The sequence below is a fragment of the Diadema setosum genome, chromosome 9 (assembly GCF_964275005.1).
Source record: "Diadema setosum chromosome 9, eeDiaSeto1, whole genome shotgun sequence".
NCBI classification, from domain to species: domain Eukaryota; kingdom Metazoa; phylum Echinodermata; class Echinoidea; order Diadematoida; family Diadematidae; genus Diadema; species Diadema setosum.
Window position 1 is genome coordinate 29487952 of NC_092693.1, and position 22624 is coordinate 29510575.

The 22624-nt window shown below is 40.8% G+C and overlaps 2 protein-coding genes and 1 long non-coding RNA gene across 3 annotated transcripts; all 3 read right to left on the reverse strand.

Moving 5' to 3' along the window:
- Positions 1-1686: 1686 nt before the first annotated feature.
- LOC140233287 (serine/threonine-protein kinase 4-like) lies at positions 1687-3937 on the reverse strand. Its single transcript, XM_072313395.1, has 5 exons — positions 3888-3937; positions 3520-3805; positions 3105-3228; positions 2432-2620; positions 1687-2006 (listed from the first exon to the last, which is right to left on the reverse strand). The coding sequence occupies exons 1-5, from the start codon at positions 3935-3937 to the stop codon at positions 1687-1689; spliced, it is 969 nt and encodes a 322-aa protein (XP_072169496.1).
- Positions 3938-3973: 36 nt separating this feature from the next.
- On the reverse strand, positions 3974-9108 carry LOC140232957 (uncharacterized). The gene is made up of 3 exons (XR_011901510.1): positions 8918-9108; positions 4807-4871; positions 3974-4036 (listed from the first exon to the last, which is right to left on the reverse strand). It is a non-coding gene; the product is annotated as an uncharacterized lncRNA (long non-coding RNA).
- Positions 9109-20724: 11616 nt separating this feature from the next.
- On the reverse strand, positions 20725-22044 carry LOC140233288 (uncharacterized). Its single transcript, XM_072313396.1, has 2 exons — positions 21951-22044; positions 20725-21017 (listed from the first exon to the last, which is right to left on the reverse strand). Exons 1-2 carry the CDS (start codon positions 22042-22044, stop codon positions 20725-20727), a joined length of 387 nt encoding a protein of 128 aa, XP_072169497.1.
- Between the last annotated feature and the right edge of the window lie 580 nt (positions 22045-22624).

Genomic DNA, 22624 nt, shown 5'->3' on the forward strand with positions numbered 1-22624 from the left:
AGAGCCCCAGGTTGCTCATCGCTGTAAAAGATATCCTTCTATCAATATTCCATCTCCTTTAATAGAAGTTTCTTGTCTTTTGATTTACTGCTGGAGAAGCTCTCAATATCAGCCACCCTTCTTACAACTGACTTGTCGTTTTGGTTGTTATTGTTGCTTCATACAATCTTCCTCTTAAAGTTGTATTGTTGCGGTTCGTTGCTTTGTGAAGAGCCCCACCTCGCTCTACACTGTGATGGACAACCTCTAAGTATTCCATCTCCTAACAACTTATACCTTTTGCTTTAGTTTCCATTTTGTTTTGTCGAGTGCAAACTCCAGTTGGATCGTTCTTCACCGATTGACAACTTGCTAATAATGTCATCTCCTTCAGAGTTTCCGGGGATTTACTGTTGGACAACCGATAAAACTTCTGAACTGTCCACCTTCATGCAACTTACCTGACGTTTTAGTTGTTGTGAGTTGTTGTTTTGTGAAGAGCCCCAACTCGCTCTACACCGTGATGGACAACCTCTTAGTATTCCATCTCCTTAATCATACAACTTACTCGTTGATATTATCGGTTTGTGAAGAAACCCACCTCGCTCTAGACAATAATTATACGATAGACAACCTTTTCGTATTCCATCTCGTTTACACTCAACTGCTTTGTTGTTGTCGTTTTTGTGAAGAGCACTACCTCGCTCTACACCGTGATGGACAACCTCCTAGTATTCCATCTCCCTATAACTTACCCACTGCTTTACTTTGAGAAGAGCCCCACGTTAATCAATTGAATGTCAATGGCTGCTGCAAGATGAGCATAGATCACAAAGGGCGTGCATTAAATATTTTGTCAGCTTGAGGTGACGACATTGTCACTGAATTTCATCCATCAGTATTTGGCCTAGCGAAGAGCTTCTGTAACTTAAGCCATTACCGGGAAAACCAATCTTTCTTTGTTTTGCCAAGGGTTTTTGTTTGTTTGTTTGTTTGTTTTTTAATCCATTCTATGTCACTGAGACATTGTAGACTGAGACTAATTCAGTTCTGTGTTCAGGACTTTACCACATCAAGAGAATCTTCATTCATTGACCATAGCTAAGAAGCTGGTTGTCTCTGCATTATCGTATGTTATTCAAGCCAATACGAGCCGTTTACATCTCATGCCTTGTGCACTTTTTCTTTGTGGTGGCACTATTATTGTTGAAAAATAGCTATATTACAAGTCTAGGAATGTAACAATGATAAAAAATATGTACAGACATACTTACCTCTGCACCAAAGTCCGAAAAGATGTCATGAACTTATAGCATTTCGAATGAGAAACCTCAACGATGACTAAAATACTAAAAACGGCAAACTATGAATTCAGATACTTTAGTATGTTGAGAATATCATATTTTTCCCGTGTCATGCTAACCCTTGATAATGAAACATAAGTTCGACGTAAATCACATTCATTCCATCATCATTTTACGTTATTTGTTTGTTTTGTTTGTTTTTGTTTTTAAACAGGTTTATTTTTATTATCATTGTTATCTATTATCCTTATTTGGTGATTAAAATTGGTGCTACATGATCAAGTTGGATATGTCGGCTTGCATCTGATTGCTGCGATTGATGAACCACAATGCATACTGAGTCAAGTTTTAATTTTCCTGAAAGAGAGCTTATGAGATCTTTTCGGACTCCGGTGCATCACATCTATAGCATCCTTTCCAGCTCGTGGACGACATCTCTCACAGCGGGCCGAGAAGCTCGGCAGACATTTCGGCAGAGCGCACCGATGAGCTTCAATCTCCCGTCGCCTGCAGCTTGCCCCATCATGTTCATCAGGCGACCCACCTGATAGACATCGCTGAGGACGTCTGTCGCTTGGTCTTGAATGGCGACCTCAGGGGCGATATGCTGATATAACTCCCCTCGAAGGTATCGTGCCTTCTCCTCGGAGGTGAAATAGTAAGGGGAGGAAGACGACTGACGGGAGACCATGCCTAAATCGATGACTCTGGCCCGCCAACGACCTGGAGTTTAAAAAAAAAAAACATGCGTGAAAGGAAAATGAAGGAAGGTTCGTAGGAGGGCCGGAAAAAGGTGAGGGAGGGGAACAAAGAGGAATATTGAGGGAAGTTAATGATGGGTAGAACTACAGTGGAAAAGATGGAAAAATGAGGCCAATTACTAACAAGGACTGTGAAAACAAATTTTCCTAATCGAATGAATGACGTCAATGCCAATAAAACCTCACTTTTAAAATCCAGTTCCGGGATTTTTTGTTTTTCTGCAATCTAAAGACTTGGCTACCCTTTGAATCATCAGCTGTCCGTCATAAAGCTGTCGGGTGTGCCACTAGATGAATTCAAATGGTATTTCTTTGTCCTTTTCTCGAAGGCTAGGGAAAGAGGTGTGTTTGGAAGGTATATTTGCTCTGAAGAATTATAGAACTCACCTGAAGAGGACTTGTCTAACAAGACATTGTCCTCTTTTAAGTCATTCATCAGATATCCTCTCTGATGAATGAGCTCAAGACCTCGGCAGATGTCCAATGCCAGACGGAGCCAGTTGGAGCTGGTGATGGCAGGGACCGCGCCCCGGATGGCCTCGTGGAGAGTCACGGTCTCTCCCGTCATCGCGTCACCTGATAAGTTTGATACACGATGCTGGTTCAGACTATTCGTCTTCACATTCGTCCTTTATACAGCATGACAGTTATCAAGATAATTTGCTTTTGTATGAAAAGATATATAGAATACACCATTTTTAGGTAAATGCGATATTGAAAAAAAAAATATAAACATAATTTTCGTATATATCACTGAGAATTGTGCTTTGGTGTTGTCATTTTTTACAATACTGAATACAGTATGGTGAGAATATTTTCTCACATTCCATATACTCGTCAATCATAGCAAATGAATGCAACATGAATGTAAGGATATTCTGGATTTTTTAATGTATTATTACTATCATTTCTTTTTTTTTATAATTACGAGGCGCTTTGATGTCTCATAATCAAAAATTGCGTATACATAACAGTCGTTTCATTTGTACCCATCTGGAAATCATTCATCATGACTCAACTACTGTATTAGAAAAGTTTGCATTTCCTGTAGATAACTTACCGATGAACTCCATTGCAAGGCCGACACAACCGGTACCGATCTCAAGACATCCAAGATACGTCGGGAAACACTCCTCCCTGCCAAACAAGTCCAGCAGGGCTGCCTCCTCTTGTATCTCAGCTACCTGTTAATGTGTAAAAGAAGATATCAATTGATGGATAACGTAAACGATGACATTCACGTCTAACTGTGTATCATTATCCCCTGCCTTTGGTCCATCGTTTCAGCAGTTTTGATTGTTGTCATTGTATATAATAATCAAAACCGCTTAATCTATTGCTTGCTGTTTAAAGTAGCAAATTAGATATAAAAGCCCTCCCCCCCCCAAAAAAAAAACAACAACAACAACAACAAACAAACAAAATGTCATACTGCGCTGTAAGATTGAAATAAAGATTGAGACGAAAAAGGTTACCTTTTTAGTCATCTGCTGGACGCAGGAGGGCAGCGTGAACGTCTTGATGGCAATCGGTTGGTTGGTGACACGATGACGGCAAAGGTACACCGTGCCGTATGACCCCTTACCCAGGACGATGGATCCTCTGGAGGGGTCAAAGGTCTTCAGGTCTGAGATGGTCCACACGTAGGAGCTGCAGGATGACGATGCAGCAGCACCACGGGGGCTTGGAGCTCTCACCGCGGTGCTGCTTTGGGCGGCAGCCACACTAGTCGCACCCACCGGAGATGGAGTGATGGTAGGTCTGCCAAAGAGAAGTATACAAACGATCCCGGAGTTTTACAAGATATTTAAGACTTGTCTTTAAGAGTCAATTGAACCCTAACTGATCATTCAAACATAATGTTCGTAAACTAAGTACAGTGTATGTGATCATTACATTATTAGTGCTGGCAGTGGTTATCGTTCTTACCGAGGAGGGGGGCTTGCCGATGTCTTGCTGGAAGATGGTGGTTTGGATGTGTGGGGCGTATGTCTGCAAGAAGAGAGAGAGAGAGAGAGAGAGAGAGAAAGTCTTGACGTTTACTGTCATCGATCAGCATCATCATCATTACCATCATCAACACGACTGAATCAAGCTACAATCTTTTCCCACCCTGCATGTTTTATGTGACCTTTCTTCTTTCCCATTCGTGAGATAGATTCCTCGAAGGCCTACAATGGTCATGTTAAACAATGTATCAGAGAAATTATTCGTTAGTATGTAAAGATGAAATGTGTTGCATTAAGAAAATAAAGTAGGAACTCCAATGAAATCATTCAAGTTAAGAGCGCATTCTTACACAAGGGATGGGGAGTTTGAGACAGGAGAGGTGGTGCTCGGTGCTGGATGACCAGCGATACCGACTGAACCGTGTGAGGTTGGGCGCGAGGGGGTGTTGGGAGGTGCCGAGGCTGCGGCCTGATTTGGTGTACTGTTATTAAAGAGAATATCAAGGAAGAAGTTGTGAGGGAGATTCTGCCAACACTATCCCGCCGTGGAATGTGCACTGAAGCGATGAGATGAGAATCATGTAATTCCTTACAATGCCTTTACAGAAGAACATTTCGAGCTGAAAGAGACCATGAAGAATTATTTCTCTCCCCCCCCCCCCATGCATATTTTAGAGTTGATCGCAATTTATACCATGCTGATAGCATGTGAACAGTTGAGTCAGAATGTTCACATCTGCAGACCTGGGTTTTGGCACTAAATTCCTTGTCAAAGCATTAAAGCTAAAGACGAAATAATGAAAGACTTCTCACCATCCAGGCAGACTAGGAGAGGGAGAAACACCGGAGGAGGAAGCAGTGACGACACCCTGACGATCCTGGTAGGCGAAAACAGAAGGAAATATTTTGTCTTTGTTTTAATTTGATCTGAACAAGTTTTTTCCTTGACAGTAGTGCTCTTAACTCTATCTATTCTTTTCCTGCTTGTTCTTTTTATTTACCATTGTCATGCTTTAGAGATTTCATTATCTCATTCTAATCCAAACCAATTTTTTATTTCACACTTTAACATAAGGAGTATAAACAAAAACTTTGATCAATTCAATATGTTCGTGAATCAAGTTAAATTTGATAGTCAGGTTATCGGAATCAGTGAAACCTGGTTAAATGAAACATCACCTTCTTCGCTATTTACCATTGATGGCTTCACACTTTTGACAAAAAACAGGGCAGGTAAAAAAGGCGGCGGAGTTGGGCTTTACGTCACTCAGAATTTGAATTATGAACTCTTAGACGAACTCAGTTTAATGTCTGAAGTTATTGAGAGTATTTTCATTGAAATTAGGGTTCCAAATAGAAAAAGTATTGTTGTCGGTGAAATATACAGACCTCCAAATACAAGCCCCACTGAATTTATTGAATCTTTATCCGTACTTTTAGCTGATAAATATTTGGAGAATAAAAGTTGTTTTATCATGGGTGACTTCAATTTCAACCTTTTAGACTGTCATACCAACTCCGCATGCCAAGATTTCCTCAATGTGATGTTATCCGAGTCCTTTTCACCTCTTATAAAGAAGCCCACTCGAATTTCAGATGTCACAGCAACTCTAATTGACAACATCTTTGTTAATAGTTCTCTTTCCAGTATCACGTTTGGTGTAATAGTGTCTGATGTATCCGATCATTTTCCGATTTTCGCTGTTCTGCCCAATGTTAACATAAGTAATGCCTCTTTTTATTCGCCCAATTCTGGTTTTCGAGAAATGTCAGAAACTAATCTTAATAGACTTATATAGGGAGAGACTAGGATCCGTTAATTGGTCAATTGTTAATAACCAAAGCGATTCAAACTTAGCTTTTGAACACTTTTCACAAATATTATCATCCGCATTCAATTCCATTATACCCGTGAAGCCATTTACTCGTTCAAACCGTAAAAAGGTTCCAAAAAAACCATGGATTACGAAATCTCTCCTGAGGTCTATTAACCGTAAAAATGCTCTTTTCTACAAATACCGAAGTGATCCAAACAGTCGAACTCGGTATCGGTATGTGCATTATCGCAACGTTCTTACATCATCCATACGTTTAGCCAAACGAATGTATTTTTCAAAGCAATTTATCAAGCATAAAAATGACATCAAGAGTACGTGGAAGGTGATAAATGAAGCGCTGAACACTAAAAATAACATCGAACCACCTAGGCATAAATTAATAATGATAAGTACATTGAAGATGAAGCTGATGTGGCAGAAGTATTCAATGAATACTTTGTAAGCATAGGACCTAATCTTGCCAGCAGTATTCCGCATTCAAATACTGATTTTTATTACTTTCTAAAAGACCAGAATCAGCAGTCTCTTTTTTTTGAACCTGTCATTGAAGAAGAAATCAAAGATATCGTGCTAAATTTGAACACTAAGAAAAGCTCTGGATGTGATGGAATCACCAATTTTCTCCTTAAAAACATCATTAATGAAATAGTTATACCATTAACACACATTTTTAATTTATCGTTATCTACTGGCACAGTTCCACAAAAAATGAAAATAGCTAAAGTAGTACCAATTTTTAAAAAAGGACAAAAAGAATCTGTGACAAATTTTCGCCCTATATCTTTGTTAACTTCATTTTCAAAACTTCTTGAAAGGTTGGTATACACGCGCACACACAAATTTCTTGAAAAGTGTGAAGTTTTTTGTAACTCCCAGTTTGGTTTTAGGAAAAACCACAGTACGACCCATGCCTTACTCACTTTTATCCACAAAGTTGCTCATGCTATAGATGATGTCTCCCACACTATTGGAGTTTTTCTTGATTTTTCGAAGGCCTTCGACACAATTGACCACGATATTTTGATTTACAAGCTACGACATTATGGTATACGTGGGAAGGCTTTGGACTGGTTTCGGGATTATTTATCAAACAGAAAACAATTTGTGAGTATAAATGGCCGTGATTCTCAGTTAAAGTTAATTTCATGTGGTGTTCCACAGGGCTCCTTACTAGGCCCACTATTGTTCATTTTGTACATTAACGATCTTCCCAGTTCCTCGCCAATTCTTTCCTTTATATGTTTTGCTGACGACTCCAATCTGTTTTTTACACACAGAGATCCTTATACTCTTGTGAACACAGTGAATAAAGAACTTAAATCTGTGCAATCTTGGATATACGCCAACAAATTGTCACTTAATATTGATAAAACTCATTGTATGCTTTTTAGCAATAGTCTTAAAACCCTTCCTTTTCATATTAAGTTTAATGAAACTGAATTAAATCAAGTCAGTAGTATAAAATTTTTAGGGCTTTTTATTGATAGTGATTTATCTTGGAAATCCCACGTTAGTTATTTAAGTAATATTCTTTCTAAAAATACGGGTGTTCTTAATAAACTTAAGAGTGTTTTTCCAAGTCAAATTCTGCTTAATCTTTATTCTACTTTGATTACTCCGTACCTTAATTATGGTATTCTTGTGTGGGGGAATGCAACTAGAAATCTTCTTGATATACTGTTCCGTATTCAAAAACGTGCCATCAGAAATATCAACCATGTCGGATATTTGTCCCACACGAATGATTTATTTTTGAAAAATAAAATACTGAAAATATCAGATCTGTTCAGTTACAACGTCGGCATATTTATGTACAAATTTTCTGCCAACGAGTTACCGGATGTTTTCACTCGCATGTTCAGAAAAAACTATTTGATTCACAATTATCCTACCCGCCAAAGTGACGCATTTCACCTTCCACGTACTCGAACAATTTTCGCTAAAAAAACGATAAAGTATACGGGCCCTAGATACTGGAATGACCTCTCCCCCGAAATAACAAGCTGCTCGTCTTTATATTCCTTCAAACGTAAATTGAAAGAGTTTTTATTGAGTGCATATTTTGCAGACACTGAACAGTCGTAATGTCTTATGTAATACTGTGGTATGTTATTGTCCAATCAAACATTTTGTCAACACGTTGCAGATTCCATTTGGGGTCTTGCCATCAGGCTCTCTGAATTCATCATTAGCAATTCCACATTCTACTTCGTTTCCCTCTCTTCCTCTTTCCCTCTACCCCTCTCTAACCTTCTATGCAGAGCTTGACGGCAGGCACCAAATGGCTTAATAGCTGTACATGTTAACTTTTTGTGTCTTACCAGGGAGGTGGAAGAAAGAGTTCCACCTCCCTGGTCTTACTGATCATATCCTGGTGTAAGTTTTAATGCAACAATAGGTTATAGTATATATACAAAGTAGGCTGTATAATAATGATGGCTCGGTCACAGTAAGTTCATATTAATGTATAGTTTGTTTGTTTTCTTCTTCTTCTTTTTCTTCTTCTTTTTTATTACATAAAATTTGGCAACATACATCATCATTCTGGTCTTATCTTCTATCCGTTCTCCGTTTCTTTTTCACAAACACTGATTACTCGGGGCTTACAGCCAAACAAGCTAGCTTTCATGTAGGTCCCGTCATACTTCTCTTTGATCAACCCCATTTCGATTTCGATTTTGACCAGTTATCATTACATGTAATTACTGTGTTATCACCTTGTATATTGTTTGTTTTCTGCACATTGTTCACAAGTTAAAAGAACTTGTCTGGTTTCTGTTGTAATGTTCATAAATGAGAAGTATGAAAATAAAATGAATTGAATTGAAAAGATAAGATATTAATAATTTTCTTTATAAGAGTTTAATATTGTTTCATTGAGTATAGATACAGGTAGGTGGTTGATTTAACCCGTTGAGGACGAGCTGAGTTTGCTATATGACATGCATTTCCCATAGACACCTGTCCCAGTATACTCGGGACTAGTCTTCAGTAGATTTTACAGAGGCTCATCAAAGCAGTAATCAACCCAGTTTGTTTATTCATCGTGTTCGTCGGTTTGTTTTCTTAATGCTTACTACACTCACCTGAAGATGGTTCCCTGTAACATCTTTCTTACGTTTGGCCAAAGCCAGCTCCATCTTCAAGACCTGCATCTCTGATGCCGCGTCAAGATATTTGTTCTTCAACATCCTTGCTTTCTCCTCGGCCTGCTTCTCTCTTCCTTTAGCGATGGTAGCCTCCTCTTCAGCTTGCCTCGCTCGCTCCTCGGCCTGCTTCTCTCTCCCTTTGGCGATGGTAGCCTCCTCTTCAGCCTGCCTCGCTCGCTCCTCGGCGTGCTTCTCTCTTCCTTTAGCGATGGTAGCCTCCTCTTCAGCTTGCCTCGCTCGCTCCTCGGCGTGCTTCTCTCTTCCTTTAGCGATGGTAGCCTCCTCTTCAGCCTGTCTCGCTCGCTCCTCGGCCTGCTTCTCTCTCCCTTTGGCGATGGTAGCTTCCTCTTCAGCCTGTCTCGCTCGCTCCTCGGCGTGCTTCTCTCTTCCTTTAGCGATGGTAGCCTCCTCTTCAGCTTGCCTCGCTCGCTCCTCGGCCTGCTTCTCTCTCCCTTTGGCGATGGTAGCCTCCTCTTCAGCCTGTCTCGCTCGCTCCTCGGCGTGCTTCTCTCTTCCTTTAGCGATGGTAGCCTCCTCTTCAGCCTGTCTCGCTCGCTCCTCGGCCTGCTTCTCTCTCCCTTTAGCGATGGTAGCCTCCTCTTCAGCTTGTCTCGCTCGCTCCTCGGCCTGCTTCTCTCTCCCTTTAGCGATGGTAGCCTCCTCTTCAGCTTGTCTCGCTCGCTCCTCGGCCTGCTTCTCTCTCCCTTTAGCGATGGTAGCCTCCTCTTCAGCTCGCCTCGCTCGCTCCTCGGCCTGCTTCTCTCTTCCTTTAGCGATGGTAGCCTCCTCTTCAGCTTGTCTCGTTCGCTCCTCGGCCTGCTTCTCTCTCCCTTTAGCGATGGTAGCCTCCTCTTCAGCTTGCCTCGCTCGCTCCTCGGCCTGCTTCTCTCTTCCTTTAGCGATGGTAGCCTCCTCTTCAGCTTGTCTCGTTCGCTCCTCGGCCTGCTTCTCTCTTCCTTTAGCGATGGTAGCCTCCTCTTCAGCTTGTCTCGTTCGCTCCTCGGCCTGCTTCTCTCTCCCTTTGGCGATGGTAGCCTCCTCTTCAGCCTGTCTCGCTCGCTCCTCGGCCTGCTTCTCTCTCCCTTTAGCGATGGTAGCCTCCTATTCAGCTCGCCTCGCTCGCTCCTCGGCCTGCTTCTCTCTTCCTTTAGCGATGGTAGCCTCCTCTTCAGCTTGTCTCGTTCGCTCCTCGGCCTGCTTCTCTCTCCCTTTAGCGATGGTAGCCTCCTCTTCAGCTTGCCTCGCTCGCTCCTCGGCCTGCTTCTCTCTTCCTTTAGCGATGGTAGCCTCCTCTTCAGCTTGTCTCGTTCGCTCCTCGGCCTGCTTCTCTCTCCCTTTAGCGATGGTAGCCTCCTCTTCAGCTTGCCTCGCTCGCTCCTCGGCCTGCTTCTCTCTTCCTTTAGCGATGGTAGCCTCCTCTTCAGCTTGTCTCGTTCGCTCCTCGGCCTGCTTCTCTCTCCCTTTGGCGATGGTAGCCTCCTCTTCAGCCTGTCTCGCTCGCTCCTCGGCGTGCTTCTCTCTTCCTTTAGCGATGGTAGCCTCCTCTTCAGCTTGTCTCGTTCGCTCCTCGGCCTGCTTCTCTCTGCCTTTAGCGATGGTAGCCTCCTCTTCAGCTTGTCTCGTTCGCTCCTCGGCCTGCTTCTCTCTCCCTTTGGCGATGGTAGCCTCCTCTTCAGCCTGTCTCGCTCGCTCCTCGGCGTGCTTCTCTCTTCCTTTAGCGATGGTAGCCTCCTCTTCAGCTTGTCTCGTTCGCTCCTCGGCCTGCTTCTCTCTTCCTTTAGCGATGGTAGCCTCCTCTTCAGCTTGTCTCGTTCGCTCCTCGGCCTGCTTCTCTCTCCCTTTGGCGATGGTAGCCTCCTCTTCAGCTTGCCTCGCTCGCTCCTCGGCCTGCTTCTCTCTTCCTTTAGCGATGGTAGCCTCCTCTTCAGCTTGTCTCGTTCGCTCCTCGGCCTGCTTCTCTCTCCCTTTGGCGATGGTAGCCTCCTCTTCAGCCTGTCTCGCTCGCTCCTCGGCGTGCTTCTCTCTCCCTTTAGCGATGGTAGCCTCCTCTTCAGCTTGCCTCGCTCGCTCCTCGGCCTGCTTCTCTCTTCCTTTAGCGATGGTAGCCTCCTCTTCAGCTTGTCTCGTTCGCTCCTCGGCCTGCTTCTCTCTCCCTTTGGCGATGGTAGCCTCCTCTTCAGCCTGTCTCGCTCGCTCCTCGGCGTGCTTCTCTCTCCCTTTAGCGATGGTAGCCTCCTCTTCAGCTTGCCTCGCTCGCTCCTCGGCCTGCTTCTCTCTTCCTTTAGCGATGGTAGCCTCCTCTTCAGCTTGTCTCGTTCGCTCCTCGGCCTGCTTCTCTCTCCCTTTGGCGATGGTAGCCTCCTCTTCAGCCTGTCTCGCTCGCTCCTCGGCGTGCTTCTCTCTCCCTTTAGCGATGGTAGCCTCCTCTTCAGCTTGCCTCGCTCGCTCCTCGGCCTGCTTCTCTCTCCCTTTAGCGATGGTAGCCTCCTCTTCAGCTTGTCTCGTTCGCTCCTCGGCCTGCTTCTCTCTCCCTTTGGCGATGGTAGCCTCCTCTTCAGCCTGTCTCGCTCGCTCCTCGGCGTGCTTCTCTCTCCCTTTAGCGATGGTAGCCTCCTCTTCAGCTTGCCTCGCTCGCTCCTCGGCCTGCTTCTCTCTTCCTTTAGCGATGGTAGCCTCCTCTTCAGCTCGCCTCGCTCGCTCCTCGGCCTGCTTCTCTCTCCCTTTAGCGATGGTAACCTCCTCTTCTGCTTGCCTCGCTCGCTCCTGGGCAACTCTCAAGCCCTCCTCCATAGCTGTTGTCCGCTCATCAGCCAACCTTGCCCATTCCTCGGCATGACAAGCACGATCTTCTGCCTGTCGCGCCCTCTCTTCTTCCCGGCTTACTCGAATCTCGGCAAGTCGAGACTTCTCCTGGGCGTGAGCCACCTGCTGGAGGGATTGGCTGGCCATTCCTCCCACGAGACTTGCCGTATGCTTGGCCAGCATCGCCTTCTTTTCAGCTTGATGTAATTTGCTGACTAAAGCCTGTCAAAATTGAGGAGACATGACAAACAGTTGTTGGCAACAAATGCTCGTACTTTTTGAGTTTGGATAAATAACATTGGCGACATAGACCTTGAAACGATCTGTCTACGTTTTAACTGTGTACCTGGTATTGTTTTTTTTTTATTAGGCCTGTATGTTTGTGTTTGTATCTATTTTTTTTGTATAAAATCAACATGACAAGAATATGTGAAAGATAATCAAACAGTAGGCCCTATAGATTGAACATCAATCAAACATACTCTCATGTAGTAGTGTACCGGTATTTCATGTTATCAGCGATTCTAAAACTTTCAATTTGCGAACAGGTTTACTCGATCCCTTTATGCTCATTATGCAAATTGATAACACTCATTTAAATTCACAAAAAAGGGGGAAATATGACGTAAGACGTACTCCAATCTGTTCCTCCAGCTGCTTGGTCTTGGTGGAATCCTGCAACCATTGCAGAAGGAGGTTCCCTGCCAGATGCAATGGCGGCACTGGAACTTGGCGGCGGGCTGTCTCAACCAGCTTGACATACAAGATAAGAATAAGATGAGAAATTATCGATTCATAGTAGATCTAGCATTTACATTCTGTTGGAACCGGATTGTATTATGTACAATTACTACAAAGTTTGCAAACGTCCGATGAAACAAAACGTGACGTAGAATTTTCATCATTATATAGACACCACCCCGGCCCAGTACCGGTAATGTGCTTATTTAGCACTTTATTTTTTATTTTCTATTTTTTATTATTTATTCTTTACACTTACATTCGGCTGTTTTCTCTCATATCCAAACCCAATATCATATAGAATCTAGTTACTCAGTATATAAAAAACACAAAGTTATATCAAAATCTATTTCGTTCACTAATATGGAGACGTTGTACCGGAGTCATATGAGCTTATTCATCTTATTCTTATTTGAATTATTCAAGTAACGTTAGAGTGCAGGTAACCTCTGCCTACCAAATACAGTATTCAATTAACTCCACTCCCATTTCATATTTGAGAAAAAAAAAATCAAAATACGATAGTTCTAACGTAGTAATCTAACAGTGTTTTGCTACGGTTTAATTGTCAATAATGGCGCCTATTACTGTGTTAATGGCATTGCAATCAGCCTACCCAAGTTTTGGGACACAATTTCCCCCCAAACCATGTATACATGGCCTTACCAGAGTCGAATTTTATTTATTTATTTATTTTAACCTGAGTTTAATATCAATGTTTTAAATATTGTATTTTTGATGACGTAAAATGTCACACTGAATATGTACAGCCTAACGTGTTAATACAGCCACAGGGGTTGGTCGTGCTTACATCTGCCGGGCTGTACGCGGGTGGCGCAGCGCCAGCCCCGACCTACGGTTCACATCGTGCCCTCCGCTGTAACTCCCATGGCACGGGAACGTGAATTTGGGACACGGAAAACATCTCCATTTATCCTCTGTCAGACTAGATCTGAGTATCTATACATATAAGATTAAAAGATGTTGTACCTTGAGTCAATGATCGTGGTGTAATGTTACATGTCATTGATTTTGTATGCTCTAGAATGTGTGCACGTACATGTATATAAAACTGATTCATGACCTTCAATCGACTTTGAGCCTCAACATTAACTTTCTGTAGGTAGCACTTCACTATGCATGACCTTGATAGTTAGTAGATCTTCGAGTTCGACTACATTTAAACTTGAAAATCGTGAAAATTTGTCCGACAAATTAATTCTAAATTACACACACCCACTAAGTAGAGTGTAAATAATCACTGACCTGACAAACTACGATTTATTGTCTCTCTGAGCGCAATAAAGTAGGAATCTATCGGAAAACTCCGTGGCAAAACATTTCCGCTCGAAATCAGCACACAGAAATGTTGACTTGTGTTTACCGTACCGACCGTCGTTACCTTGGACCAGTGCCGTATATTAATATACGGCACTGCCTTGGACATGTTGGCAAGTCAACGCGCATACAGGATGTATTGACCGATTCTGTGACGCGCTATGTGTATTTTTGGCATGGGCGCAGCCATAGTGGGTGTATCAGCCGATCGACCCCCCCTCCGCACTCCCCCACCCCTCTCCCTACATTAGCACGCGCGCAGAATGAAAAACTGCTTTAGCCAATAGGCGTCTCGTACTGAGTGCGCGAATGCTTGCTTAGTGCGCGAACATTTGTTACAAGTGCGTGTAAACATGTTGCCCGGGGGTGGGGGGAGAGCAGGGGGGGGGGGGGGTCGGCTGATACACCCACTATGGCTGCGCCCTGTGCCGTAAAATGTCTGCTGCCCTCAACGAACCCGAATCGGTCAATACCTTGCGCATATGCACATTGACGTTTAACGCGCATTTAATAGATGCAATAAAAGAAGAGCGCGTAAGATGCGTCTGCGCGGAGTTGCCAATCAGAATTTAGACGGTGCATAAAAGAAAACATTCTTTATCCGTGACATCTGGTCTTCAGATATTTCTATCAGGAAAAAAAAAATCAGATACGAATTTCTATGAAGTTTCACATTGATTTTGAATAAGCGGTTGGGTTTTGATAAATAATGGTAAATTAGCAACGTATCTCCGTGCCTCGATTGGCAACACTACGGACAAAGACACTATAAATAGTAGGCTCCAGTGCCGTATTGCTACGGCACTGGTAGGCTCTATACACTGTAGCTCTGTGCGCTACAAATACCATGTCGGTCACAGTGATAAACAAGGAAAAGTAGAAATTACGCGGTGCGTAAAATATGTCCCCGCCGGAAGTAGCGTTTAGTAGCAAAATGTACAATATAGGTAAAAAGATCAAGGTCAAAGGTGAAAGAAGTCAAGGGTCAAAATTCTATGTACAAGTTTTGAAGCCCTCACCTAGTGCCATCACATAAAGCAAACGGAATCGAAATCGGGTTAGAAATGACGAAGGAGTAGCATTTTGTAGCCAATGTACAATATAGGTAAAAAAATCAAGGTCAAAGGTCAAAGAAGTCAAAGGTCAAAATTCTGTGCAGAAGTTTTGATGCCCTCACCTAGTGCCATCACATAAAGCAAACGGAATCGAAATCGGGTTAGAAATGGCGAAGGAGTAGCATTTGGTAGCAAAATGTACAATACAGGTCAAAAATCAAGGTCAAAGAAGTCAAAGGTCAAAATTCTGTGTAGAAGTTTTGAAGCCCTCACCTAGTGCCATCACTTAAAGCAAACGGAATTGAAATCGGGTTACAAATGGCGAAGGAGTAGCATTTTGTAGCAAAAAAGTACAATATAGGTAAAAAATCAAGGTCAAAGGTCAAAGAAGTCAAAGGTCAAAATTCTGTGTATAAGTTTTGAAGCCCTCACCTAGTGCCATCACATAAAGCAAACGGAATCGAAATCGGGTTACAAATGGCGAAGGAGTAGCATTTTGTAGGCAATGTACAATATAGGTCAAAAATCAAGGTCAAAGGTCAAAGAAGTCAAAGGTCAAAATTCTGTGTAGAAGTTTTGAAGCCCTCACCTAGTGCCATCATATAAAGCAAACGGAATCAAAATCGGGTTAAAAATGGCGAAGGAGTAGCATTTTGAAGCAAAATGTACAATATAGGTCAAAGGTCAAGGTCAAAGGTCACAACTGAAATTCTGTATAGAAGTTTCAAAGCTCCCATGTAGTGCTATCATATAAAGCAAACAGAATCAAAATCGGGTTAGAAATGGCGAAGGAGTAGCATTTTGAACATTTTGATCACACACGGACGCACGGACGGACGCACGGACGGACGCACGGACGGACACACGGACACACGGACACACAGACACACACACGTACGGAGCCCGTTTCATAGTCCCCTGCTCGAACTCGTTCGGCGGGGACAAAAATTAGAGGAAAGACCACATATTTTTAACAAACAAGACACACCAATGGAATTCTAATCTCCACAACATTATTACATTCTTACTGCACAATTTAAATTGTTATTTTTCTTTGTTTTTAATGTGCTCATTCAACCGTGAAATTACATGAATTGTGTGTAAAAACTGTTCAACACACGAATTCAATCTCAATTGATAGAAATTACCACGAGAAACATGCCAAATCGGCCATTTTGGTAATTTTACCCCGTGTTCACGCAACCGTGAAATTTTGTGCACAAGTCACATGGTACGATAAGAAGCACATGAATTACACGTTGCATGCCTTCTTGTCCTGGAAAATTGAAATCTGTTCCGATATCACCAAATCAAATTTGCAAAATTGGGCTTGTGAACTTCAAAAACTGGCCATTTTGACTTTAAGTCATGCTCACTCAAGCGTGACCAAGTGATATCCACTGAATTTCACATGAAAGGTAGCCGAGAAGTATGGATCAGCTACATGATCCTGTATTCAGATTTCCTCAAAGGTTCCCGATTCATAAATTACAGAGGTTTGTTTTAGGGGGAACTTACTTTTTGTTTAGTGTTTATATGTATATATATATATATATATATATATATATATATATATATAGAGAGAGAGAGAGAGAGAGAGAGAGAGAGAGAAAACTTTGAGCAAAGAAAATGGGTTTTCATCGGGGTCTCGGGTTCGAAACCCATTTTCTTTGCTCAAAGTTTTCGCTATTTATTATTACAATTGTTTCTGATCAGTTTTCCCTTCCTTGTTTATGTATATATATATATACATATATATATATATATATATATATATATATATATGTATATATATATATATATATATATATACATATATATATTGTGTGAATAACCACCACACATATTTTGTTTTTAAAATGATGGCAAAGTATATCATAATCTTGGAATATGAAACAGGAATTGAACCTATTTTCTATTTTGTCTGATACACAATACGTTTCCGTTAATGAGTTGTTATGTTAGATGCATTTTTGTGATAAAGTATGATTGATTCATCGTTGAAAGGTATATTTCAGAATATTTTTGATACGATATTTCACTGTATAATATTGCACTTATTACATTATGCCACATAATGTCATCTAGACAATAGTGTAACGTGTTCTTTTGGTAGATCATGACAGGCCGAAAGCTTGACTAAAGGGAAGAGTATCTTCAAACTCGATTTCTTCTCCAAATAATATTAGGCCCATACACAACACAAACACACACACACACACACACGTGTATATATATATATATATATATATATATATATATATGTATATATAATTATATATATACATATATATATATATATATAATTATGTATATATATGTGATATGAATACATGTATATATATATAATATATATAATTATATATATACATATATATATAAATATATATATATATATATATATATATATATATATATATATAATCAATGATAAAACAGAACTCCAGAAATGAGCATGAATCATGCTGTCAATACCACCACTTTATTCTAAGAATATCTTATAACACATTTTCGGGCTCTTTGCCCTTTGTTAAAGTTTTGGCATTGACACCATAATTAGTGCCTATTTCTGAGGTTTTTTTTCTATTATCGATGACATTATTTGACCAACATGTGGATTACAAATTACGCATATTCTGTGATGAAGATATAGAGTCCATATCAAAATGAGCAGAAAATTTGAGAGACTCTAAACCACATTTATTTAGTTGATCATGATTATAGAATGTACAGAACAACATGCTTTTTGTTAAGTTAGTGAAATTTAAGTGGTCTCGATTACGATTATGCACACTTTTGCAGTACACTCTTTATTCGTTTGTTGAAGACTTGAAAACATACAATTTACATCATTAATGTCGATGATACGCGCATTTTTTTTTTGTGGTATGCAATTACTATACTTCAGAAGAGAACTCTTGAATATAATGTAACAGAATGTATTTACATCATAAAATTGTATGCAGGGCTCGACACTAGTCTTTATCTCTGGTTGCCCGTTTGGGCTGCTGAGATCTTTGAATCTGAAATGTTGGTGGACCGAAAAAGGAATGTATAGTGGCCCAAAATGAAAGGAAACATAAAATTTAATTTTGAAATTCAATAAAAGCTGCCCGATCGAGCCACCAAAAGAGCCTTTTGGAAATTTGGTGGCCCAACATCAATTTTAGTGGCCCCGGGCCACCAGGCCTGAGCTAGTATCGAACCCAGATGTGGATTATGTATACAAATACCTATTCCCATGAAATTAAAACAAATTCCAATTTATCCCGTCATATCAACGTACAATAAGATTTGAACTGGTAAAGTGCATTGTGCTATATTTCACTCAGTTGAAGTTTACATTGATTATAGATTATACAGAACATCGATTCAAATCTTACATGCTTTTCAACTATCAAAAAAAAAGCATGACGTTAATATGTGCCAATCTTGGGGATAGTGCCGTTATGAGTTGGATTGCAAAGTTTCTTAAAGGTGGAACAACAACAACAAAAAAGAGACAAGGTATCGCGGTTCATGAATTTTTCGTGAAACGGTAACATTCGGTTACATTACTTGCAAACGACCTTACAACTCACCATTGATCGGTGCGTAAATGTTATCATGAAAACCCTTGTTTTCTATGAAAGTTGTTTGATAGATTGATAAAAAATCTTTTTCGGAGTTCTTGTCTTATCTTTGTGATACAACATGTTAAAACAGGATAGTTATAGTAGAAATCGCATGTCACCGATGTGAGACATGTTGGAACGTGATGACCTCGACATATTTATTTGCATGATGTGGCTGTGATCGATACCGGAAAAAATGTTAAACTTTAAAGACGGTAACATTAGTCCATGGGCCAGGCCAGATATTGGTACCATCTGAGGTGGCAAAACCTTTTTGGTGTCATTTTGTTTGTCGGGCATAGATATGCTTATCAAGCTATGGTAGCATTTCCAAATGAGTAGCTTAGTCATAATAAATGAATTTTTAACCACTTTGGTCTCGTTGTTATATCCCTATACTTCTGAATCGAAACTAACCGCTATACAAAGAAGAGCACTGTCTTCTGTATGTTCCATAGAGCTGTAAAATGCAGCTCTATGGTATGTTCACAGGTTGTTGTAAACGCGGTGCGCTTAGTCTTTATTCAAGGCAGCGAAGGGAATATCCAAAGGTTATGATATCCACAGCGCTTAGTCTTTATTCTAGACGGCGAAGGGAATATCCAAAGCGTATGATACAGTGTATATCCTTTTATCTAAAAACAACAACAACAACAAAAAAGCAATTCCTCGTGAATTTTACCGTATTTTTCAATTATCTATCATTTTCCGGCGAAAACGCTACGGTGGAAACGCTAATACGCTTTAATTTCCATCCAACACTATAAGATAATGCAAAAACAATGTACCGGTACACTACGATACATTATAATGAATAATATTGTAAATGAACAGAGTGATTTTTGTTTAAAACTGATGTATTTGTTGATAGGGTAGTATAAAAACAGTATAGATAATCCCTTTTATGAGGAATGTAACTTTAGATAATAACGGTACATTAGTCTAGATAAAGACTAAGCGCACCGCGTGACAGCTGTGGACATCATAACTCTTTGGATATTCCCTTCGCTGCCTTGAATAAAGACTGAGCGCACCGCGTTTACAACAGAACACCTGTGGACATACGGAAGACAGTGCTCTTCTTTGTATAGCGCTTAGTTTCGATTCAGAAGTATAGGGATATAAAAACGAGACCAAATTGGTTAAAAAATCATTTATTATGACTAAGCTACTCATTTGGAAATGCTATCATAGCTTGATAAGCATATCTACGCCCGACAAACAAACTGACACCAAAAAGGTTGTGCCAACTCAGGTGGTACCAACAACCCATTTTTCGGGTCTTGGCCCATGGACTACATTCTTGTCGCTCTTTTCAGCCTTTGGTCAGGTTTTCAGTTCAACCTCTTGCAGTCTGTCCGTGTCATAATCATTACATGCTGTTTATACTAAATCCAGAACCAGAAACAATTTAGCATGATCACATCACGATATAATGTCGAAACTCGTGCACAAAGAATCACAACGTTCGCTCAATAACTAGTCTGTTGATAAACTCTTGATAAATGCATTGTATCAAAGTGTGCCCAACAGGCTTAGAGTCCATTGGGTAAATATAGATTCTCCACTGAAGCCATGAAGGAATATGATGAGCTATATGTTTATCACTTGAACTAAATTCATCCAGATTGCTACGCTAAGCATATTTTATGCAATTGTTCAGACAAAATGTTCAAGTACAAAACAAAATGTAATTTATTATTTACAAACCATTTATGATAATGTATCTGAAATAGTATACGATGTAAAACTGTTGCCATATTATTGTACATGTGAGTTTTATCTCTATCAGGGCCGGCGCACTGTTTTCAAAAATGTGGGTGCCCACTTCCGGGTTGCATGAGCTAACAAGCAAAAAAAAGAAAAAAAAAAAGGTCCTCAGCTCATCTCTCCCCGTCCCCGTCCACTTCCGGATTTCTTCAGCTGACAAGCAAAAAAAAAAAAAAAAAGGTCCTCAGCTCATTCTCTCCCATCCCATTTTAGTCCCTCTTACGTACTTCCGGGTTGAAAAAAGTGTGGGGGCCCAAAGTGATGACACCTTATGTATTCCTTTGTATGGTGCACAAAAAGTGTGGGGGCCCGAGCCCCCACGGCCCCCACGGCTGCGCCGCCCCTGTTTATAGACATCCTTTTTCAATAAGAGAATGACACACACACACACACACACACACACGCACACACACACTTTGATTCTTCAGCAAAACGAGTGAAACTTCCAGTATCCATCTGATCCGTACGCGGTGAAGACGCCTACGTAGTTAATGTCCAAGGGTGCCGGGTAAGTTGCCTCCATGAAAGGGGTAGAGGTCCCGTGACGCCCCACGGCGATCGTGCTGTTATCGAAAGTGACCCAGAAGCGGTCGTAGATGCCATAGCCAGAAAGGATGTTTGGGGTGATCTCTCGCACCGTGGGCTCGCAGTACCCGCTGACGTTTGACTCTGGGCACTGGCGTATAAAGCTCTGATTGTTTCCCCAACAACCAATGACTTGAGTTAAGGGTTAAGAGAGTGAGAGCAAAGGTAACAATGGATCAAAAATCACATCTTGGGAAAAGAGATTGAAACTAAATGGAAAACATCGTAATCCACTGGTTGTACCGTGGTACACTCAAGTAGCGTAATATGAACATACATGTAATATCATTCACCTCTCCCATCTTTATCCCTTACAAAAATAAAGAAATGAGTGACAGTCGTTAAAGGAATAGGCACAGCACCTCAGTAACACCCATAATTATGACGTCATTTTATTACGTCATTAAAATGCAATGTTGACAATAGTAGAATGATGGAACGGCATAATGGAAAAAGAATTCAGACATAAACATAGATGTTATAATTAGGAATATACTTTTTGGAAATGAAATAAACGAAATGGTATGATGTCAAGATGAGCTGAATTAGACACGTCTGTCCGGTGGCTTAAAACTACTTTTTAAACAAATAGCTTTAAGTTCGGAACAAAAGACATTGCACTCTAACAGATTCTAAAAATTTCGTTTTCTTTTGTCAACCATCGTATATTTGCGCACATCTGCCAAGAGGAATGTTTTGTCCACTGAATAGTGGCGATGTTTAACCGTAGAATACTTTGCCCGCTCTTTGTTGACCGCACCACATCTTACAAGCCCCAACACACCCATGATTATGGCATCGGAGGTCGCTCAAAGAGAGAAAACTGCAATTCCACGCTATAGGTGTATAAAACTAATAATACGCTAAGCATAAGACGTTGTTGTACCTGGTGGAATTTTTGTTTTTCCTGAAGTAGCTTCCTACTGATATAAAGGTCGTCCACTCAACCCAAATCACGTCATGATATGCAAACAATGGTGCATCTTTTTTCACGAATATTTGATATAAGACATTATACAAATTATACCAGAAAAAAAAAGGAGTCAGTAATGAACAAAAACTTACGTATTTCATATATATCCGGCTCCCTCCTGTTGACGCTGCTCAATCCCATATACACGTCGTGGTTCGCGCTGACTTCAAAGTCTAGTGACGTCATGTCGTCTGTGACGTACCAACCAGGGAAAGTGTACTTCGGTTTGTCAAAACCGTTCGGAGTAAAGAGGACTTCACATGCTATGGAATGGGGAAAAGAAATAGCTTTAAAAAGAGGATGATGATACGCCATATAACAAGGCTATCGTCATAAGTCTATTACGTTAATTAAGTGTATTAAGTTTATCAATAAAAATATGCTGTAAACGTATGTTTTATAAAATGTGATATAATTTATGTACAGTGGACTCTCGTTTTAACGAAATTCTTGGGACCGGCAGTTTTCTTTCGTTATAACCGAACAAATAAACAATCAAAGACAAAGAGCCTGTAATGTTGCAACCTCAATTCTTATTTCGTTGGACCCGGAATTTCATTAGGCCCTATAACCTTGTTCGTTATTCATTTTTGCACTGTATTCATTTTCTGTATAAGATATTCATGATATTATGTTTCTGTTGGAAACTGGAAAAAATGATTAAAACAAAAAGTCTCCGGGCAATTTGATTCGTTTGTATACATGCAATTTTGATTTTGATTTTGATTTGATTTGAATTTATTTTCCGTCAAAAAGTCACATTACA